The following is a 22,504-nucleotide window of genomic DNA, read 5'->3' as shown; positions in this document are numbered from 1 at the left end:
TTTATCTTTGTACATTAAAAAGCACAGTCTGCCAAAGTTCCACTCATGTTTTATATTAATTCCTGTAGAAACATGAGTGAAAATTTTCATAAAGTTGGTGTTTCAATAAGCACATGCTGACATTGAATCATTACTCTCTACTATACAACTTACACTTTGTCTAACTACAAATGTTTTAATGTGTCGCTGTCCCTGGAAGCATTCAAAAAACATGTAGATGTGGTGCTTAGGGACATGGCTTAGAGGGGGACCTGTCAGTGTTAAGTTAATGCTTGAACTCGATGATCTTGGAGGTCTTTTCCTTAATGACTCTATGATTCTACGTAATTAGCTGATTCAGTTTGATAAGTAGAAAAAGCAGAGTGGACACATATTCTGATTTAAATAGGTGTTAGCCTATACTAAAATAAAATATTTGTAGTTAAAAGGAAAAAGAAACATTCCTCGGTTGATAGCTACCATCAGTTTAAGTAATTAATTCAGAATATCCATGTAAATATTATAGTAACTGGAGGCCTTGGTTTCTCGTCTGTGAGCTGAAAAGCACACATCTACCTTACAAAAAAATTGTGAAGTTCTATCAGCTAATGTTTGCAAGGCAGTGAGATACAATGGTGATTGTTTTAGCATTTAAAATAATTTTCATATGAAACAAGAGGGTTTAAAATGCATAGAGTACCAAATATCCATACTTATCAGTTGAAAGATATCATCCTTGCAACCATTAAAATAAAAGCTAATAACTATTATGCATTTTCCCCCCAAATTACTCTACAACAGTAGAATTATCTTGATCTTCTCCTGGCACACAAAAGTTGCATAAATCTTTAGTTCAAGGACAACTAGCTGAATTGAGATTTTAATTAGTAGTTTATAACAGAGAGCTTTCTCACAAATTTAAAGGACCAACAAAGAATATTGACCTGCTTTTCAGCTAATTTTAAAATATTTTTTGCTTTTGTCTGGAAAACAAAGTATGTGAGTAGCTGTTCTAAAATACATGGAGAGCTCTGATACAAAGTGGCCTAAAAGGATAAATTCTAGTTTTACTGGATTTTGGAGTCATATTTTATCAGACTATTTTAGACATTTGTAATGAAGCCTACATATACATTATATTTATGATTTGAAAGAAAGGAATTATAGGTTAAATAGACTCTTCTGAATAAAATTTAAGATGTCAAGTGTAAATATTAATTTCAATGTTTAAGTTAACTACCATTTCATTTGTTCCTCTACTTCACAGCTTCCAAAATGAAGATTTTGATAATGATTGATTTTGTCCTTGCAGCTAGCTTGATGGATGCCATAGGCAGCTCTGTAAGTTCCAGTAATTATATTTGTCTATAGGATTTCTTCTAAATATTGCATACCTTGTCCTCCACAGCGCTCACAATGCATCTTATCTACATGGGATGGCAGAACCTTTGATGGAAAATATTAGAATTCATAGCAAAAATGAAAGAATGGGGAAATAACCTCAAATGATGTTCAGTGGGGACAAGTTTCCAATAAGGAAAGAGGAAATGCATAAACATACAACAAATCACTGGGCAATGGCCAGTGAAGAAAGAAATCGAGTCAGTTTGTGACTGGATCTGATGCGAAACAGGAGGTGATGTACCTTTGCTAGAAAAGGTATCATATGGTGCATTGAGGCACATTGTACAGAAGGTACACAAAGTGGTTACACTACCATTCAGGGGTAATGCTAACTCAGAATAACACCTTTAGTTTTGAGCGGCATAGTTACAGAAAGGCAAACCCCAGGAACTCCTAAAGCAGTGGCTGCAGCAGTAGTGTTTCTGGACATTGACACTTGGGAGGAAAAATGTTTCTGTCCTTTTCTACCTTGTCCACTTGGCACACAATTTTTTCTCAAACAAGATCCATAGCTTTGTATTCCTACTTGTTCCCATGTAATTAGATTATAATTCACACTCAGAATCAATGATCAAAACTCACTTCTAGCTCCCAAACCCTTCTGCTACATATTCTGCCTCTCCAACAAAAAGCCTAACAAAATCACACTTACTCTGCTGTTTAAAATCCCTCCAACCTCACCAACCCTGCACTGCCTGTCTTGGCTGTCCTTCCTAGTTTGATATTCAGGTCCTAAAGAGACCTAAAGAGATTATACTGTTGATTCATAATTGCCTAGGTGGAAGTGGTTGCTGAATGTACAACTAGATAAGCATCATTGTTTGTAGCTTACATTACCTTATGGAAAACTTTTGTTCAGATAAGTAGCTTTATAGAGACAGAATAGAAAGCAACTCCTCTGTAATCACTTCTGCTCAGTGGAGAAAAATATAATTTTTACAGAAGCCTACTGAGAAAAAAAGGCTTTCCAGTTAAATGCATTTACTTTTTTTAAAAATTATTTTTCATTTGGAATGTTGTGGGCTTTAGCTGATCCTGTGAGTAAAAACTGGGAACATTCTGAAATTTATCTCTGTTTTCACATTTTAATCTCATTAAAACACTAATCTCAATAGAGAGATATTTTAGAGCTAGTTTATATTCTAAAAATATAGGAAATACCACCCCAAGTAAAACCTTTGTATTTTTATAGCTTTCATAAAGTATTCTGACTCTAATTTATAGCATTAATTTTAATGGAAGGTCACTAGCTGCTAAATAATTCACACAATAATGGAAACGAAGGCACATTAATTACAGCAGCTGGTTAAACATGGGACTATGTGCCCAAGAGCTGTCAGCAGTTGTTAGATAATTGCTTTTCAATGTGTAGTGCAAACAGTTGCTTCACTGAAACAGGCAGAACAGATTGTGTTCAGTCTGGTTTCTATCAGTGGGCAACACTGTCCACTGGAGACAGTCACAAAGAAATTCACGTTTTGTTGAGTATTTCAATATTGTAATAGGTTAACTTTGGTCCATATCTAACAAAAGGAATAGCAATATGTTATAGCTGCTGACTGATAACCCTAAGTTACATTGTGCTTTTTTGTTACTCTAGCTGTGCACTGGTTTAACTCCAATGATTTTAAAAGAGTTATCCTGTGAAAAAAAAGTGTAATAGCACGTTAAAAGAACAGTCTGATAACTTGCAGATCTAAAAGCCACATTGATCCACCTTGAGGTTACACAGCTACCCTGTGATTGTCCCATAGGAAAAATTAGGTGTGGAATTCCAAGTATGAGACCTGTGGTTTTGCTGTCCAGCAGCAAAGTGTAATGGGATTTGTCTGGAGTTGACAGAGAGAGACACCAATGAGGAGGCTGAAGTCAGGGAGAGAAAGCAAAGTGTCAGATACCAGTACTTTTCACATGAAGGTTACTTTCAAAACTTGATTTCTGCTCAATCATTTTGTTCTTATGGTGTAGTTATTCAGTATGGCTAGTCATTTCTGGGTTGTCACTTCCTAGGCACTGTGAGCTTAAATCCTTTTTAATCGGGAAATTGCTATGTGTAATGTAGATATATTAATTCATGATTTTTTAGGTAAACAATAAAAAATATCCATTTTAAATGCACATTTAAGAATAATATTTAGATGTAGCCTGTTGCAGACTTGTGTTTAATTTGGTTCAAAGGAAAGGACCTTTCATAGTGATATATAAAGTAGTGTCATACAAAATTTAGATATCAAGTTTTCCTAAGGTATGATAATATTTTTTGAGAAGTTCTATACTTGTACTACATAATTTAATCACAGCTGGAGAATAGCTTTTAACAGTATGAATAGGGGAACTGATAGATGCATTTCTACTTTACCCAAAAGAAACACATTTAGTTACCTGTAGCTGCCTCTTCTCAAATTCTCAAATTCTCTCTCCAGAAGGGAAAGTAGCTCTTAGTGGCTCAGATCTTGCCGTGTGTCAAGGAGGCAACCTGCCTGAAGCCCTGCTATGAAATTGCAAGGGCTTGGAAACCAGGGCCACCATTTCCAGGTCTTTCCTATTGTATTTTACCGTGTTCTCCAAGGTTGTGTACTGAGTTAAGGCTGATACAGGCTAACCTTCTCAATAAACAAACATTGCACTAAAACTGGTAAGTGTGGCATGATGGCCTCTTTATCACTCTTAATATTATTAGAATTAATATTTGGTCTGACTGGGAACATGGGAATTTTTTTATAGCTTTACTTCTATTGTTAGCATTAGCTCATCAGGGTGAGCCTGGAAATATTTTTCAATATTTTTTTTTATTTATTCACTCTGTCTCAACTCACCTATGCATCTCTTTCTCTCTCATCTAAAGCTCTCCAGTTCTCTGTAATTTTATGTATGCACACAGGACTAGATTTTTGCAGAGACCTGTCAAGGAAGCCTCTTCTAAATCTCCCATTGAATTCATTTCCATTGAAAATTCAGCTTTTGTGAAGGGTTTGGATGTAGCTGCAGATACCCTGAAAAGACTGCATAATAAATAGTGCATCTTTTCTTTGTAATATGCTACACGTCCCACATTAACCAGTGCATATGGTCAAATAATATCCCTCCAAGCCACTGTGGCAAGTTTGTCTCTGTATGTCCATATATTTTAAGTATTTCCTTCTCTCATTTCCTACTAGCAGAAAAGGAGGATATGCTAGGAATCTAGTATAGCTATTAACCACTGAGAAAGATTTTCAAGGGAGTATTCTTAAACCAGATAGGACTCTCAGGATATCAGGTCATTGGCTGCTTTGTTTATTCCTCTAAAAGGTGTTCGGTAAACGTGCCACTGGCCTTACAGTGTCCCCTTGCGGTCAAGCACTGCTGTGATTCCTCAGCCGACCCCAACCAGAAAGGCTCAGCTCTGCAGACACACCTGCTGTCCAGGAAGCCCGACATGGGCAGCCCAAACACCGAGAGGCAGCTGAACCTTTGACAAACTGCCTAGTTATGCCACACGTACATATATATTCCCCATTCCTCATGTGTATTAGACTGCAGTTAAGAATTAATCAAAGCAAGTATCTGATACACTTCAATAATACTTAAATTTGAGGCCAATATTTATAATTTTTCTGCAAAGTCTGATGATCAAATTTTTCAGTGTAACTAGATATTGCAAACAAACGGAACATTTTGTTGGGAGTGTTTATGGACAACAGGTGAAGCCTGAGCCTGATGCAAGTGAAAGTATGCAGATGCCACTGGAGGTGCACATCAGTGTGCTAGTTCAGACCTCTCTATAGTTCAGTGTTATAAGGCAATGTTCTAAGATACTAGTTTTTCCACATGCATGCCAAATGTTACAGGTCTACATGTAAATATTGTTCCCTATGAATGAGGTTATACCAATTTAGAACTACTGCAGATTTGAACTTACATGTCAGATTTGATCTTCCATATCCTCCTGTGAGGAGAGGCTGAGGGAGCTGGGGTTGTTTAGCCTAGAGAAGAGGAGGCTCAGGGGAGACTTCATCACATTCTACAACTACCTGAAAGGAGGTTGTAGCCAGGTGGGCGTCAGTCTCTTCTCCCAGGCAACCAGCAGTAGGACAAGAGGGCACGATCTTAAGCTGTGCCAGGGGAAGTTTAGGTTGGATATTAGGAAAAAATTTTTTACAGAGAAAGCAATCAAGCATTAGAATGGGCTGCCCAGGGAGGTGGATGTGGCACTTACTGCCTTGGTCTAGTAACCATAGCGGTGTTGGATCAAGAATTGGACTTGATGATCTTGGAGGTCTTTTCCAACCTGGTCGATTCTGCGATTCTGCAATTTCCAAAAGGTTGTCCTTTGATTTTGCTTTTACAGGGTGTAGTGGTTTGAACCAGGTTTTCCCCCTGAAACTAAGAAAGTGGTAACCCCCAGGGGGTGGTGACCCTTGGGGCTTGACCAATCAGTGCTCCTGCAAAATATAAACATATCTCTGGAGACCGAAAAGGAAGCAGTGGTTCTTGTTGGGAAGAGGAGGTGGCCATGTTGTAGAGGCCACGAGGAGAAGGGGCTCCGGCCCCTTAGGGGGCTTTGCCCCCCCCAGCCCCCAGTTGGGGGGCTGCAGGGACTCGGAATGGTGTTGAAGCTGGGCTGAGTGCCTGCGGCTAGGAACTGGGGGAGTTTCTCCCCTGTAAATAGAAGTGGGAGACGCTGGGAGCAACGACGGAGCAGCAGCGGAGACAGCAGCGTCCGAAGAGCAGTGGCAAAGAGCCAACTGATAAGAACCAAGAGAAGCAGCAGATGCTGGTATGCAACTGAAGCAGACAGAGAGCTGTCTGAGGAAACTAAAAGAGCCAGCAGCAGAAAGCAGGACAAGAGACCCGAGCCAGCAGCAGGAAGAGAGTTTCGGAGGGTAAGAACTGGACAAAACAAAACCCCCAAACTCGCTAGAGACCCCTCTGAGAAAGAGGAGGGGGTGGTGGACTGAGTGGAGTCCTAAAGTGCAGTATGCACTGCTGAGAGGAGCTAAGAAGCTCATGGCCTCCTGAGAGATAAGCCAGGACGGCCGAAGGAATGTGTGTGTGGGGGGGGTGACCTTGGCCCCCCCTGCTCCAGCTTCAGAGAAGCTGGCAGCCATCTTTGAGGCAGAGCATGGGAGCTCTGCACGGGGGCTTGATTTCCCCTGAAGATACCAGACTGTCACGAAGACCCCCGTGCTTCGTGATATGACCGTGGTGGAACGACCTTGTCTGGGGTTACGTAGTCCACGGAAAGACCCCCGTTTGAAGACGGGGGCCGAGAGAGGCTTAGAAGACCCCCTCGTGTGTGCTGGCAGAGAGCCAGCAACTGCTTCTGCTACCTGAAAGAGAAGAAGAAAGCCTGCTGCCTAGAGAGAGACCTGTTGCTCAGAGACTGGAAGGGGTCTTTTCTTCTTCTTCTCTCCTGGACTTTTATTTGGAGGGAGAAGAGATTGGGCCCATTGTAAATATTACTGTCATGGTAGAGATAGATATAGAGTTAAGATTGTATGCAATGTATTATAGTATTTATTATTTATGTGTATAGTCTTTGTAATATATTCCTTCCCCCATATTGAGTCTCGTGTTTTTGTCTGGAAAACCCATCTCACATGGGGTTGAGATGTGGGAGGGGGGCTAGGAATCAGAATTGGATTTTGGGCCTGCTGAAACCATGACACAGGGCTAGCTGTGCTCCTGTGCAAGCACCATAGCTACTAAACTCTGCTCATATAAAACTGCAGACTGTTACTTACGTCACATTTTCAAAGGCTTTTCCCCCACCCCCTTGAAATAAAATTTATTTAATATCTATTTAAAAGTCTAGCAACTGTTTTAATTTAAGCTCCCCAGATCAGGCTCGGATCACTTTGGCAATTTTGCCATAGTCTTTAATCGAAAACCAACTATTTATTGCTCTGCATAGAGTCAGCATGTTAGAATTTGGAACAGCTATTCCAGCTCTCTTGTCATTTATCTGCATTTGCCCCAGGGTGAAATGAGTGCAAGGTACCACCTTATCAGAATCGCCACATTTCTTGCAATATTGACTTTAAGTTTTTAACCTTAGTTTTTCATGCATATTCACAGCTGCTTAGGGACTGTTTATTTTAGCATGCCAAAAATTATCTTAAAACTTTACAATATTTACGTTTGCAATATTAAGGTTTTTATCATAAGCAGTATGGGTTGCATTCCTTTAAGATTCTAGAACCATCACAATGTCAGTAGCAGGCTTCACTGGATAGCAAATCTCTGTGGATGGCAGGTGATAGAGAATAAGCCATCCTTATGATAGAGTCTGTAATATAGTATTTTTCCCTAAAGTCCCCTCTGCATGTTTGCAGTGAGAGCTGGTAGTTATAAGCACTAAAGAGAAGGTCTCTTTGCAAAACAGGTATGCGTTCTTAATACATATTTCATATATTACACTCTGTAATATATGAAATAATTTTAAACAGAGGTAACATATGAGGTGGAAGTCAACATAGTGTCTGTAGGAAATTGTGACCAAAATGTTTTATTCAAGTTATATTTTATTTGTGGGGGGGTTTTGGCTGGCTTTTTGTATCACATGTTAAATTTCACAAAAATTTGTTGATTTTACAATAAGATATGTTTTCCTCTCCAGGATTTACAGATATGTTTTCAAGAGCAGATACAACTTCAGGGCCAGGTGAGGCTTCTGGAGCATCGTGTGAAACAGCAGCAGTTAAAAATTGTGCAGCTTTTAGAGAAGAAAGAGATTCAGTACAGTGACAGAGGAGATGAAAACAGTGTCATTGACTTGGGAGGAAAAAGGCAGTATTCAGGTTAGAAATGAAGCTATTCTTTTCATTTCCATGAGTACTGATACACAGAAGCTTTAGCACAATTGGGCCCATTGACTTATTGTTTTAAAAGCTCATCATAGAATAATTGTTTAAAACACAGTGTTCAGCTTTTACCTAGACCTTTTAGGCAGGGAAAGATTGTTAATGTCAGATGGTATAAATCAAATCAGGATTGAAGTAGTTTATTGATTTATTAATAGTGCATAATTAAAAAACAGTGAACAATAAATTAAGCATAAATATCAGCCATAAAACAGGAAAAAAGCCAATAATAGACATTTACAAAATGTTAATCATCAGTTACAGATTGCTAAACACTGTTCTTTGACTAATCTCAAAAAGTTCTAACCCACAGGATCAGCTCACATTCACACATTCAAATGGTCTCCTGGGTTACAAGCACACACCAGCTCTTCCAATCTGTAAAGTCCCCGAGACATACATATTTACACAGATAAGCCTGGCATAATGACACCTGCATCTCACTTTAATAATATTCTGTATGTGGCCCCATTTTGACTGAGTTAGATTCAGCTCATGACATCACAGCTTCTAAAATACTGGTTTAAAGTTGTTTTTATATTCTCACCAGCATTGTGCTGGTGATCTGCTCCCTCTACAAAGCTAAGTGCTGTCTTGTAACAGCTGCAGTGAGGCCAAACTCTTAAAATAATAAAACACTATCCAGAACCACAGTTGGATTGAAATTACAATTTGATTCCTGGATGGTGTTCATTTCTTATTTTCCAGTTCTAGAAAGCCTAAACTGCTATTATTTTTAATAGCCTTGTTTGAATATACTTCTAGTGTTTGTGCTGCCGGAAGAAATCACAACATATAACAAGGCATCAAATATAACAAAGCACCATTAAAAAGAAATTAAAAGCAGTTGTAAGTCTGATTTTAAATTTTAGCTATGTATTTATTTATGTACCCAGCATCCTGGAATACTTTTTAAAAAATTATTGTGGCTGACTCATTTGTTACTGGAAAAGATTATTAAACCCACATTTCTCTGAAAGGCATTTGCATTTTCTTAGCACATGCCTCAGTTTATTTTCTGAAAATGTTACTCTAAATAACAGATGTAACTTGTTCCCATTTCTGATGATTTTTTCCCCATTAGTTCTTCACTTTCCTTATAGCTTGGGAAATGCTTTTTCCTGTTCATACTGCATTATTTCACTTAAACTGCTGTAGCATTTTAATATCAAGAGAGCTGGATAATTTGAGTTAGATAGTGAGGGAGAAATTCCACACTATATACAACTGCTAAACATTGAAATGTGCTTGTGTTTTGCACAAGAAATTAATGGATAAGAAAAGCTATTTTCATGTAAGCCAACCAAACATTTGCTAGAAAGACAACTTAGCTTTTATTAGAATTTATTCTATTAGAATTTATTCAAATCCCGGCATAGCTATTTGTTTTCAGTATAAAGTGTTTATTTTCTATGTCTAATCTTTGCTGACACTTTCACTGACAAGAAATATAATAGTTCAGAAAATTCCAACAAGGCCTGGAAGTTCAGCCAACATATTCTGAAACATAAATGTTTCAGAGAATGCCAGAAAGTTAATCAGCTCTACCTTAGCCAGGAAAAGCAGAAATGCTGAAAATCTTTCCTGTATGACTGTTTGACAGTAGATTACATATAAAAAAAGAACTCCTTTCATTTCTTAATTCCTAGAGGAAAAAATATAAGATTATACAATTACATTGCTGCAACATTTCCATGAGCTCTGGATTTTGTGATTGTTGTAAATGATATTCATCAACAGCAATGCAGGCCAGACTGTAACTGGTATCAAGTCGAAGTGCTATCATTTCAACCATACACTGCACTTTTTGGGAGTAGTATTCTATATATTTTTGCATCTATTTGGTAGAAGGGACAAGAGAATCAGGTCCAGCAATTGTTTCTGTTTTCTAACACTGGAGACTCATACTCTTGTTTTTGGCAGTTCTGCTGTGAACTTTCTGGACATAGATGTACGTGTTTATTTTCGAAGGTTACCATGTGTCTTATACATAATTTTATGCTGGTAGCAGGATTCTAATGTGGATCATACACTGTAAATTAAAAGTGACACCACTTAAAACAGAGGAATTATTTTGCCAGGCAAATGAAAACAAAAATTATAATATTTTATGGTGGAAAAAATATTCCTTAAATGAAATGTCAAAATAATTACAACTCAATAAATATTGCTTTATGCTCATAAAGCAACAGAAATACAAGAAAATGCCCAAAAGTCAATGAAATGTGTTTGCAAATATACTTTTTTATTAGTCTCGTTCATATATGACTTCTACATGACATGACTTGATTATCTCTATTGACTTCTGATTTTGCCATTAAGTACAAAACTAAAAAAGTTGTGTCCAATCAATGTTTTGTGAACAGATTGCGCAGAAATCTACAATGATGGCCATAAGCAAAGTGGGTTTTATAAGATGAAACCTATCCAGAGTCCTACTGAGTTCCTTGCCTTCTGTGACATGTCTGAAGGAGGTGGTTGGACTGTTTTTCAGAGACGATCTGATGGCAGTCAGAATTTTGATAGGTAGGTACTAGACTTGGTCATTAAAATTGGAAACTAAGTGGAGAATCATTAAACCAGATGGAGGAAAGTTAAATCTGAACTTTAGAAGTATATGAATAGGTTGTTATCCCAGATAAAAGGGAGGAATGGTTATTCTGTGGGGCAGCCTTCAGATGAGATACCACTTCTGGCTCTGCCTGTTTTCTATGAGACATCTCTACTAGCCTTTTTCTGACAACCTGTGCATTTTACATGAGGACACTTCAATGTCAAATGCATTGACAATTGTTCGAGCAAGGACTCTCAATGACGAATAAAGGACTACCTTGTCTTTTGCAAACAGTAAAAATCTAAAAATGTAAAAATGCAAGCAATCTGCTTGAACCAAAATGCCATCAGCAAGCAAGTATGAGAGAAACACACCACAAAAGTAATTTGTAGCTCATCACAAAATGCCTCCAGGAAAGATAAAATGGTTGAGAACTTGATTTGTGGACAACTAACCTCCTTGCCTTTGCCAAGACTTACACATTTTTTGGGAAATGTCCAGAAGTGAAAACTTTGGCCCTGTGAACCACAAAAACAAGCCATTTTTGAGCCAAGAAAACTTCTATTTTATAAAATATGGTCAGACAAGCTACAGAAGCAATCTGTAGCATTTTGTAATTATTACCACCACACACCACCTATTCTTTTCCCTTGCCAGAGACTACCAGCTGCTAAAGTCGCAGGGGCTTCTCTCCCTTATGGCTGCCTGTCCACAGCCTTTCATCCATTGCTGAAGTAGGTTGCTTCTAATACAGGAAATATGTGATATTTCTGTTCCCATTAGAACATGTCATGAAACCAAAACCACTAAGAAAGTGTTTCAGAGCCACTGTAGGCAGGGAAATGTATACACATTAATTCTTGAAAATATGCACCAGTACTGAGTTCAAAAATTTTTAGAATCTGTTAATAACTCAAAGCTAGAAATGGTTAGCTAATACCTCAATTTACAAATTTATATATCCAGCTGCCGGAGTTTCACACCTTAATCAAATCACAGATAATAAAGAAACAATGCCTGTGAGACACCTACACATTCACTTAGATCCCTTAGATTTAACCAGGAAAAATGTCTTCACATCAGATAAATTGTGCTATACCAGACACTGGACTGAGCTGTTAAATTGAAACAAGAGAGGTTCAGATTGGATGTAAGGAGAAACTGTTTTACTGTGAGAATAGTCAGCAGGTTACCCAAAGAGAATGTGCAGTCTCCATCTCTGGAAGTTTCCAAGATCTGAATGGACAAACTCTGAGCAACCTGGTCTGATCTCATGGCTGACTCTGCCTGGAGCATGACATTGGACTAGATTGCCTCCCAAGGTTCCTTCTAGTTTGCATTATTCTATGATCTATAACTGTATAATAAACATCCAAACAAACTTGCTTTTTTGATAAATTAATGATTTATACTCTTTGCAGAGTCTGGGCTGACTATGAAGAAGGCTTTGGAAATTTTGTTTCGAAAAATGGTGAATATTGGCTTGGAAATAAAAATCTTCATTATTTGACTAATCAAGGTAAGATTTGTATTGTAACAATAATCTTCTTATAGTTTCTGTTTCTTTGCTCTTTCCGGGCCATTTTTTGTTACCTGTTTTGTTAGCATAAATCCTGAGTTCTGTTGTTAGTCTGCACGGACTTCTCCAAGTTTCAGAACAAAACACATCTGAATATATGTTTTCTAACAAAAGGTTCAAAACTGTCATTGGGCCAATGGCATGCAGAGAGCCTCCATGAAATAGGACACACTAGACAGGAAAGAATTCTCTCTATCTGTTTTGCATCAGCATCACTACCAGTCCAGTCAGGTAGTATGCTGTACCAGTTCATTTAGTCAGGGCTTTATGTGGCTGTGTGGGCTATTACATGAAGGTAATTCTAGGCCAGTCCTGTTGATCAGACCAGGTGTAGAAAGCTACTCCCATCTTTCTAAAAGTCACTCAATCTAAGCTAACTTTGGCTTTGTTGTAGAATGATGCATATACAAAACTTACACATTGGCTTAGTCAGCTAAATCATACGGGAATCAGTGCCACCACGATGTGATCATAGTATAACTCTTATTTTCAGAGTATAAAAATATAATTTTCTTAGGAGAATGTTTATTGATTGTTTCTCACTATCCTTTTATTTCCACCTCAAATACCTTACTAAAATATAAAGTCCGTAAGGCCTTTTTAATTAGATTTTTAATTTTCTACATTTGAAAATCTGTATTGGAATAATTCTAAAATTTTTCTAAGCTGACTCAGGTGAATAAAGACAATGAATAAAGAAAGAAGACAAAACCCCATAAAATATGCTGTGGTGATAGAGGTTCGTGATAAAAACATATTTTAATTTTCTACTATAATAGTTCTGAAAAGTAGTGAGAGAAGCTAGTTTAACTAAAATAATTTTTGTTGTTATTTTTCAAGGGAATTATACTTTAAGAATTGATCTAACTGATTTTGAAGGAGAACGGCGTTTTGCACAATATGCAAGATTCAGAGTTGCAGGAGAAGAGGTAATAAAATAATAAATTACTAGAGATTTTAATAAAAATGTGGATTCTGTAGACCAACAATAAACATACAGGTTCCCTAATTTTCATGAAGGTTTGTGTAGAACCTTATTATATTTTCTTTCTTACACATGCTTATAATTTTCAAGGATGCAATAATAGTAGTTTACTATTGAGGATTGATTAGAAACACGAGGCCATATGAATATAGCTAAGGTTATGGATAAGCTGCTAAAGTGCAAAACGCAGCCTGTCTAGGCCCATGAGAAAGTCTGAGATAGCAGGGCCATGAGAAAGCAGCGATGACCTTGTGTATTCTAACTTGGGCTGAAAAACAGGAGCTTGGAATTTGAAAAACAAAAGCACTTAACGAGCCACCTGTGTAAACAATGGAAGGCAGTTGAGATGATATCACCTATTAGTCAAGTGCCAATTAGGAGCCTAATCTCTGTAATATGTATGAGCCTATTATGCAGTGTATATTAAGTTGCTTTTTATCTTCAATAAACGAAGTTTTGGATCCTTACATTAAGTGTTCAGAGCTTTCCTCGCCGACAGTTTACCCTGATACATTAATTTTACACTTTCTGTAAAATACATGTATCATTTGTTTTAGTAGCCATGGATAAAAGCAGTTTTTCTACTTTTGTTGACACTACCAACAGTAATGGTACATAACATTTTGATTTGTAATGTATACTGCAAACTCGCTTAAATATTGTTTTTTATTATGTCATTTATACATAAAGTTAATGACAAATTTTACCCCTGGTAAGCATCTTTACAGCACTTCATTATCTACTACACAGTACTTAAGTGGCATGACATTTCTTAGCATAAAAATGGTAGCAAATGGATCAGATTATTTTCCTCTTTGTGCTTTCACTCTCTGATATGCTAAGGGCCAGAGACATACTGGAATTTAATTTTTTTTCCTTTCTTCACATTTTTCATTAGCATTCTTATGAGATGAGCTGTGGTGAATACTCTGGTACAGCTGGTGATTCCCTTACTGGTGGATTTCATCCTGAAGTAAAATGGTGGGCTGATCATCGAGGAATGAAATTCAGTACTAGAGACAGGGATAATGACAACTATGAAGGTAACTGTGCTGAAGAGGAAAAGGCTGGCTGGTGGTTTAACAGGTACTTTGATTTTATATAGGTACTGTCAACTATTCTGCTTCATGCATACTCAGACAATAATAACATATGATAGAAGATAGGACTGACATTATTTATTTGCAATGTGCCCCTGTCTCCTACCAGAGATCTCAGTGCTGGTAAGACTGAGACTCACTGTAGAAGGGACAGCACCTACTGCACAGGTCTCTGTGATACTGGTATTTGCCATAGGTCATCTTTGTTATCAGGCAGTGAGGAGGAGATAATTCTGCCTCTTTAAGGTAACTAGTTTTTACACAAGTAGGTCATGTAGAGTTTGCAGATGTATCCCTGTTGTGCTTCATTCTTGCATTTCTTCTGCGTTGCACTAGACCAGATGTGGCAGTGCTGAAAAATATCTGACGAGCTAAACTAGTGCCAGGTTATCAAGACTCATTTTTTTCACCTCAGTTCACAGCATCTCGCTCTTGTTATTCCTTCTATATGAAGATGGTAATGTGTCCACTCAATTTCTGTCAGTGAGTATGGATGGACTGAGACAAAGGTTTTTTTTAAATAGGCTTCAGTGAAAGAATTTTAAAACTCTATTTACATGCAGAAGACCAATTCAAAAATTAAAAATGGGTAGCCTTAGCACAGTCTGTACAGATCAGCTATGTTCTTTCCCATAATTAATTGGATAAATATAGCCATGAAGAGAAACTATGCAATCTCACTGTGTAATAGGTTTAAAATACAGCTCAGGGAAGCATGCTACTCTCTCACTGTGATCTCAGTTCACTTGGCAAGAACTGCCAGGCTGGATCAACTCCATTGTTTCTGTTGTGTCATCATTTGTTTCTGTTTTTAACTCCTCATTTTCCAAATTCTGATTCCACAAGTAGTCTCTGTGACCACCTTAGCTGATATGATGTAGCTGTTAACTAAATGTTTCACAATTGACTACTTATTTTAATACATTTTAATATATTTGCATGGATAGTGGGTCAGCAGAGTGTTTGAGACCTATGGCAAAAAGTAACATGTAGACAAGGGGTTTTTTTGATTTCTCAGGAAAGCTAAGATATAAAAGGGAAAGGCAACTATGCTGGAGATTCTTTTCACATGAAATCAGAACTTTTGACGATTTAAAGGAATATTTAGACTTCAAGTAGCATTAAACTGATATCATGCCATGGAATTCATTAGGAGTGAATCACTAACCACTTTTAGACCACTGCATACAATTCTTTATTTTTTAAAAACTTTCTTTTTTAATATTGGATTGATTTGGACAAAAGAATGACCCCTCTGCAAAAGAAGCTGTACAGCAGAACGTGACCGTTATTTATACCTTGTAGCTGGTACTACACAACTACTAAAGATAGCTGACTCCTACTAGGCTAGTTCCTATTATGGCTGTGTAATGCTCTTAAAGTGACAGTCTATCTGGATAATGAATATGAGTTACTAATAGTTTTATTTCACTGTCTTGCTATTAACTTTTTTATGTTAAGCCTAACATAAAACTGAAAACTGCAAAATGCTAGAAGATGTCAGTATCATGAAATCCTATTCAGAAGAACAGTACTGGCAGAGAAAGGAAAGCATTCAGAAACACGTATTTGTCATGCACAGATTAGCAAACATAGAAGGAATTAGTGCTCTTGGCTGGTTTATATAGGAGCTCCCAGCTATGAAGGAGCCAACTAGCCAACTCTATGCTATCTGGAATAATGAAATACAGAAAAGCCCAGATAATATGAAAACCAAGGGACAGGACACAAGTGAGGCTTCACGAAAGTAGCTCAGATCTAGTTTAAAGTTACCAGTTTTGCTCCAGCTCACAATTTGTTGTCCTGAACTTCTGCAGAAAAATGGCCCCTCTGCACCCTTTTGTAAGAAAAGCTCTAGGAGAGATTTTCATCTTGAATGCAAATCCACAGAGCTGGTACTACACCCAGGTCATAAGATTTCCCACATTCAGGGTGTTGCAAAGGTCAGTAGGTTCATAACTAGTGAAAGGAGAGCTAACAGTTCTAGTTGGGCATGATCTTATTCTTCCCTCAGCACTCACAGTTTTAGTTACACCATGCATGGATGATAATAGTGGATCTGTCAGGCAATAACTTGGGGCCATAGATCTCACTAACTCAAGATGCCTGGCTCACCAATCATCCCAGAGACAGCATAGCTACATTCATGGGGGGCCTTAGAGGAGTCAGTAAACCCAGACAGAATTCAAAAAGTTCTTCAGGGAACCACCTCCATTTCTCTGCATCTGTCATATCATTAATATATAATTCAGATAAAATGTCCATGGGTAGTTCAGAGTTGACTGTACTTTTGAAACTATGGCAGTTTCTTACTTTAAAATTAACCTATGGGAAAGAAAGGAGGAACATAGGCTAACTTTAAGGTATTTATTGACTTGTGAATAATGAATGTTGCTTCACAATGTCATATCAATAATCACATGGCAATTTTTAATTTAGTATGTCCAGTTACTTTAGGCAGCATCCAGTTGGTTAGTGAATACTGTATATTTTGGCCATTAGTGCTTCCCAGCACTAATTAAGGCTTTTCACTGGCTCATGTTGCTGTTGACAAATTATGGTTTGCTTGCTTATGATTCTTCTAATGAAATCTGTGTTTTGATTCAAAGTAGACAGAACGCCTGCTCATTGCAGAATTTGTATGGTTAGAAAGATTATGTCACCTCTGATACAAGTTTGTCATTCTCAAAAACAAAGCCACTTTTGATGTCCACAAATTATAAGCTTTCAACTAACACATTACCAAAACTGAGCTTCAAAATTTTAAGCAATAAAAAAGCATATATAGATGAGAATTTTCCCATGGGGCTTTTATGACGGTTTTTATTTCTCAAAAACTTTGTTAATGAAGTGTAAGCAATGCCAAAAAGACTAACATTTGCCAGTAATAATATTCATAAGGTTCATTTGGAATGTTTTCTGTTTGTGTATTATCTGAAGTCTGCTTTTGGAATCCATCATGGTGTTTGACAGCTAAATATTAACAGCACTAATAATGAAATACTGAATTGGCAGATAAACCAAGCTGATCCATCACAATATGCTGCAGAAGGAACAGTCAGTTTGCTCTCCATAGAGATCTAAATTTCTTTCTTGTAGAAACCAAATGAGTATCAAGTTTGTGCCGGTTCTTATTCAAGACTTTGGGGGTTTGCTAGGATTTTTTCTTTGTTTGTTTCAACCACTGTATTTAATAAACTGTAACAGCATTGCTGCCTCAGCCTCTTAAAGAACGAAAAAAATGTACTTTGTATAGTCAAATAAAATGCCAATTCCAGTGATCCAGTGAGTTGGTATACATATTTTTAATTAGCTGTCAGATTTCATCTATTTGTAAATAGAAGTCCACAGGTGAATAGACAAACTGATGGTGGTATTGAGGTTTTGTCATACCAAACATCATGTGGTGTAACTGGAAAACTTGAGGGGAGCTACTCTGGAACAACAAAAACCAGAATAGGATTTATTTCCCAGAGTTTTTCTTGGTGTATGCTCTGCTGTCATCCATGGCCTGAACAACTCTGGAATAATTCTCCACTGAAGCAGATTCGCAGGAAAAAACTCCAAGAGCTAGTAATATCAGAAAATGTGAAAGGAACAAGCAGAACTTTTGTTTTAAGAAAGTGAAGAACACTTGCAGTTGTGCCCTAATTAAACCACTGTTGTTTAGGCTCACAGAAGTCCACAAATGCAAATTCATGCAACTGTCAAACTAGGCTGTTTGACAAACATGGCAAAATTTTTGACTCACACAGAAATGACACATTCCTGAAACTTTTTAGCAGAAGCCTCATTGCTTTTTCCCCTTACTTTCCCACCAGGTGTCACTCTGCCAACCTGAACGGTTTGTACTACAGAGGTCCCTACACTGCCAAGACAGACAACGGGATTGTTTGGTACTCCTGGCATGGGTGGTGGTACTCCCTAAAATCTGTTGTCATGAAGGTCAGACCAGCAGATTTTGAACGAAATATTGTTTAAGTATTTTATTAAGACGATTCACCTAGTTAATCTTTTAGGAAATTATTCCAAATTAAAACAGATAGGCCAATTTTTGCTTCTCATCTATGCATATATAAATTTGCAATAATTCCTCTGCAAATAGTAGTTTTATGAGATGTAAGTGAGAAGACAGTCTGGCCTACGAATCTTTACATACAATACTAATGCTAATATGTGTACAGGGTTTTTTTTAAAATGGCAAGCATTCATCTAGGAATAAGGACATCATCAAGATGGAGAATTTTTTGCTTTAAAGTAACTACAAATTCTTTCACCTTTAAAAAACAACAATATTGTTAGAGTGTTGACCCAAAAATGAAAATTAATTGTACTTACTGCAATAAAAAACCTATTCAAACAGAAGCATAAGGTTTGCTTAGTGGATGAAACATACTTGCTTTGGAATGGTTCAAGACTTTAGAAGTGAATTTCCTGTAAATTCCTCTGGTGTATTTGTTGCATGTGTTGTGTACATAGCGTACATAAAAGGTATAAAGAATGAGGCAGGAAACTGAAGAAAGAGAAGGGATGCTACCAGGCTAGAATCAATTGAACCCAGCATAGAGAAGTGGATTGTCTGTTGTTGCTGAAGCATTTCTAGGGCTGGTCACATCATTTCAATCTAACATTTCTAGATGGTCAGTAATTATGCTTTTCATCTTCTTGGTAACCATTATGCCTTTTTTTTAATAAAATAAAAAGGACTTTAATATATTGACATGTGGAGTTCAACAAAAGCTGCAACTAATGTTAATGTGAGCTAAGCTTTGAACACAATGCACATGTTGAGGGAAGTGTCATTTTAGAGGTTCTTAGTGCTTGACACTGTAAATATCTACTTTCTTTTTTCATCTGTTAGACTCCACAGCTCTCTAAATTTGAATGTCCTGTTCAGTCACATCAAAGTGGTTCTGCTTCTCCTTTTCCTATGTACTTGTCTAGGCTCTCCGGGCCTTCCTCCTTCTCAAAGCTGCAGATGCACATTTTTCTTTTATAAGAAAAATAATGAGAGACTCTGCCTAACCCTGGCTTTTGTGCCTAGTACTACAATAGACTCCAACAGCCAGCAATAATAAGAGTCGCTGATTAGTGCTTGCTGCCATGGAGAAGATAGGAAAATAGGAAAGCTCTCTGATGAAATGTAATCCAATTCTGCTGGGCAGATGCAAATGACAATTTCCAAAAAACAAAAAGGATCTAAACTTGCTTTCTTAAAATAATTTTGCTTTTGTGGTTGTACTGCCACTCTCCCCCCCTCTGTCCAAATACAGTTTTTGAATGTGGCAGCCACTTTCAGTCACGCTTAACATAATTGAAACTAACTTTTGGCAATATGTCAGTCAGTTTATGACTACATTGATCAGAATACAGGTCAGCCGAATGGTAACTCTCTGCATAGCCATTTTTGCTTCCATATTCATCCTCCCAAAACAAAAGTTTGTAAAGAACCCTTGAAAGATTTGCATGGAATAAGGGAAGGAGGATGTCCAGAACAACTAGAAGGAAAAAAGAGAGCTTCATATGAAAAAATCTCAATAAGATAAATCAGATTACATCTAAACAAAGAAAAAGGAATTAAGTAGTGAAAAAAGAGCATTCAGGCAGCTAAAAAGCATGCTATAATGTAAAAATTGTGCTGATAAAATTTGGCAGTATAGAGTTTTTGAGATCTCTGCCTTTTGTGTTAGTAGCAGGTATTCTAGATAATCCAGTCTTTTTCTTTATGTATCAATAGATAATGTGCTAGAGATTTCTAGCCTCTACCCCTGCATGAGAGGACCAGTGAACAGCTTTACAACTGCTCATTTTGAACTTTTTGTTAGTTACACCAAATTAAATTCTGTATCTGACAGGAAGGCATGCCTCCCTATGTGCGTGTGTGTATGGTGAGCGAGATAGAGAGAGATTCAACATTAAAACAGAAAATCTGGTAAAGTATTTTTAATCCAATTTTATTACAGCACTTAAAATTGATTCCTATGTAACTATGAATATGTCTGTAGGTATGAGTTATTAATAAGCTAATGGAAGTTTTGGAGTAGGTAAAAAAGATGTTGTAAGTACAGAATCTCCTATAATGATTTTCACATTCTTTTGCTACTCTAAGAGAAGAAACATTTAATTATTTGGAAAAAAACCCAGAATGCCATTATGTAGAAAATGTATAAAAACTCCTTTAGTTTTTCACAAGAAAATGGAAATATTAACTCATGAATCTGGAGAACATTGAGGCAGATCATATTCCACCTAAATAAATGACATGGAGGATTTACGTACAACAAAGTTGGATCTCTAGCACACACAAAAAAGACTCTCAACATGTACAGATTGTTCTCATAAAATCTACAGTAATTTTTTTATGTACTCCAGAATAAATCCATCCTCTTTATTTATTAGAACACTAATGAAATCTTTCAGCTGAGTTAGGGTGCTTTTGACATATTCTGATGATGTAAAATTTCACTACCTTTCTATACTGGAAATTGTAAAATGAAGGAGAATCAAATCTTTCTTTGAACATCTTATAATGCATTTATATGTTTATTCGGACTGAATGTTCTTCAGAACAAGGAAGCATCTAGCATACTGTAAGCAACATGCAAATATTGTAGCTAATTTCCACCATCTTTCTATGGCCTGCCTTTGTGCAATAAATCTTTCTAGCCACATGAAAAGCATGTGAAAGTGTTGCAATTCAAAATGGTCATATAATTGCTCTTAAATAAACAAACCATTGATTTTCAAAAGGGAAGTTTTAATAGCTACCAGACAAGACACAAGCTTGGAAGAGAATTTCTTTCTCTGCCAGGCTTGCCTGTTCATATTAATTTATTTCCTCAACAGGTACAAACATGTTCTAAAGTAGTCTTTATTCTTACAAGACAGCATAATAAAGGCCAGTTTATTTGTTCAGGTGTTAGACAGAACAACATAACTCCCAAATAGCTGAAAATTAATACATACTATTTGATACAAATCATATAACCCAACAGAAGAAGAATAAGATAACAAGGAAAATATTTTATCAATCATGATTTAATAAAGAACATAATGATAGCTACTAGCACCATGTAATCAGAAACATATTTTTTTGTAATATTTGTTCAAAGGAAATACTCTTGTATTGTATTTCTATTTCTGTTTTCTTGCATTTGCTAAACATATTGGAGATTAAAAGAAGGGAAACCACAATCCTAGGTGAATTAAATAAGCAATAAAAGAGTCTTATAAGCTACAGCATTTTTTTTCCCTAGAATATCTAGAACGCATTGGCAGAGCTGAGGTACTGCAGTTTGGCCTACAGTTTTCCTACTGTTTTCTCTTCAGCTCCACTGTCTAGCTAGAGTTTACCCCTCCCTACCATTCCCAAAACTGTTATTCATGACACCAATTCTTGAACTCCTTTTGTAGGTATAACATTTTGTTCTGTCAAAGCTACTTCTCCTTGCTATTAGTGAAATGGTTACACAGAAAGGGGATTTGAACCACAGTTTGCCAGGTCTGTGAACATTCCTGTCATGTTCCTTTAGTTCACTCCTCATTATCTCAAAAGAATGAAAATGCAGGTTTTCCTTCAGTAGTAGGTTCTCTTTGGCAGTTGTAACAGAGGTAGAAAGAGGAGAAAGAGTATCCAGAGAAGTATTCTGTATCTAAATTTTCAAAAATTTCCACTTATTTGTCTTTTTTTTTTAATTATTTGTCTATTAAGTGGTCAACTTACAAAGCAAAAATGGAGCTATTCAAAACCAGGAAGTACTTTTAAATTAATATGAGCATATGCTTGCTCTTTGCTCAAAGCGGGTCTGAGAATTGGGAAATCATTAAGGTTTCAAGTATTCAGCTAAAATCCATATGCAAGGTACGTGCAGAGAGAGAAGTTATAAATTTTGTTAGTTAAAGTGCTTCTTCAAAAAGAATGAAACTTTAGCGATAGTGACTTTTTGATGCTTAATTAGTTTTTTGTTGAATACACAGTGTTCATGCAAAAATCTTCTTTTCCAAGTATCTGAGGGCCATCTTAATCTTTCTTTAGTGCAGGACAAAATCCAGCTTGCC

General features: G+C 36.9%; 1 protein-coding gene across 2 annotated transcripts in view; it reads left to right on the top strand.

Annotated features, from left to right (window-relative positions):
- FGL1 (fibrinogen like 1) overlaps positions 1-19,442 on the top strand; it is a 42,717-nt gene extending 23,275 nt beyond the window's left edge. For both annotated transcript variants that reach the window (XM_027676528.1, XM_027676530.1), the window contains 7 exons: positions 1,247-1,320; positions 7,985-8,165; positions 10,595-10,754; positions 12,204-12,301; positions 13,202-13,290; positions 14,245-14,432; positions 18,268-19,442. In XM_027676528.1, the coding sequence (XP_027532329.1) occupies positions 1,255-1,320; positions 7,985-8,165; positions 10,595-10,754; positions 12,204-12,301; positions 13,202-13,290; positions 14,245-14,432; positions 18,268-18,427 (942 nt within the window). In that variant the 5' untranslated portion in view covers positions 1,247-1,254 and the 3' untranslated portion in view covers positions 18,428-19,442. The remainder of the gene's footprint in view (positions 1-1,246; positions 1,321-7,984; positions 8,166-10,594; positions 10,755-12,203; positions 12,302-13,201; positions 13,291-14,244; positions 14,433-18,267) is intronic.
- The last annotated feature ends 3,062 nt before the right edge of the window (positions 19,443-22,504 follow it).

Source organism: Neopelma chrysocephalum, unplaced genomic scaffold, assembly GCF_003984885.1.
Source record: "Neopelma chrysocephalum unplaced genomic scaffold, ASM398488v2 Primary Assembly neopelma1_42, whole genome shotgun sequence".
Taxonomy (NCBI): Eukaryota; Metazoa; Chordata; class Aves; order Passeriformes; family Pipridae; genus Neopelma; species Neopelma chrysocephalum.
This window is presented reverse-complemented; position numbering and strand designations above follow the sequence as displayed.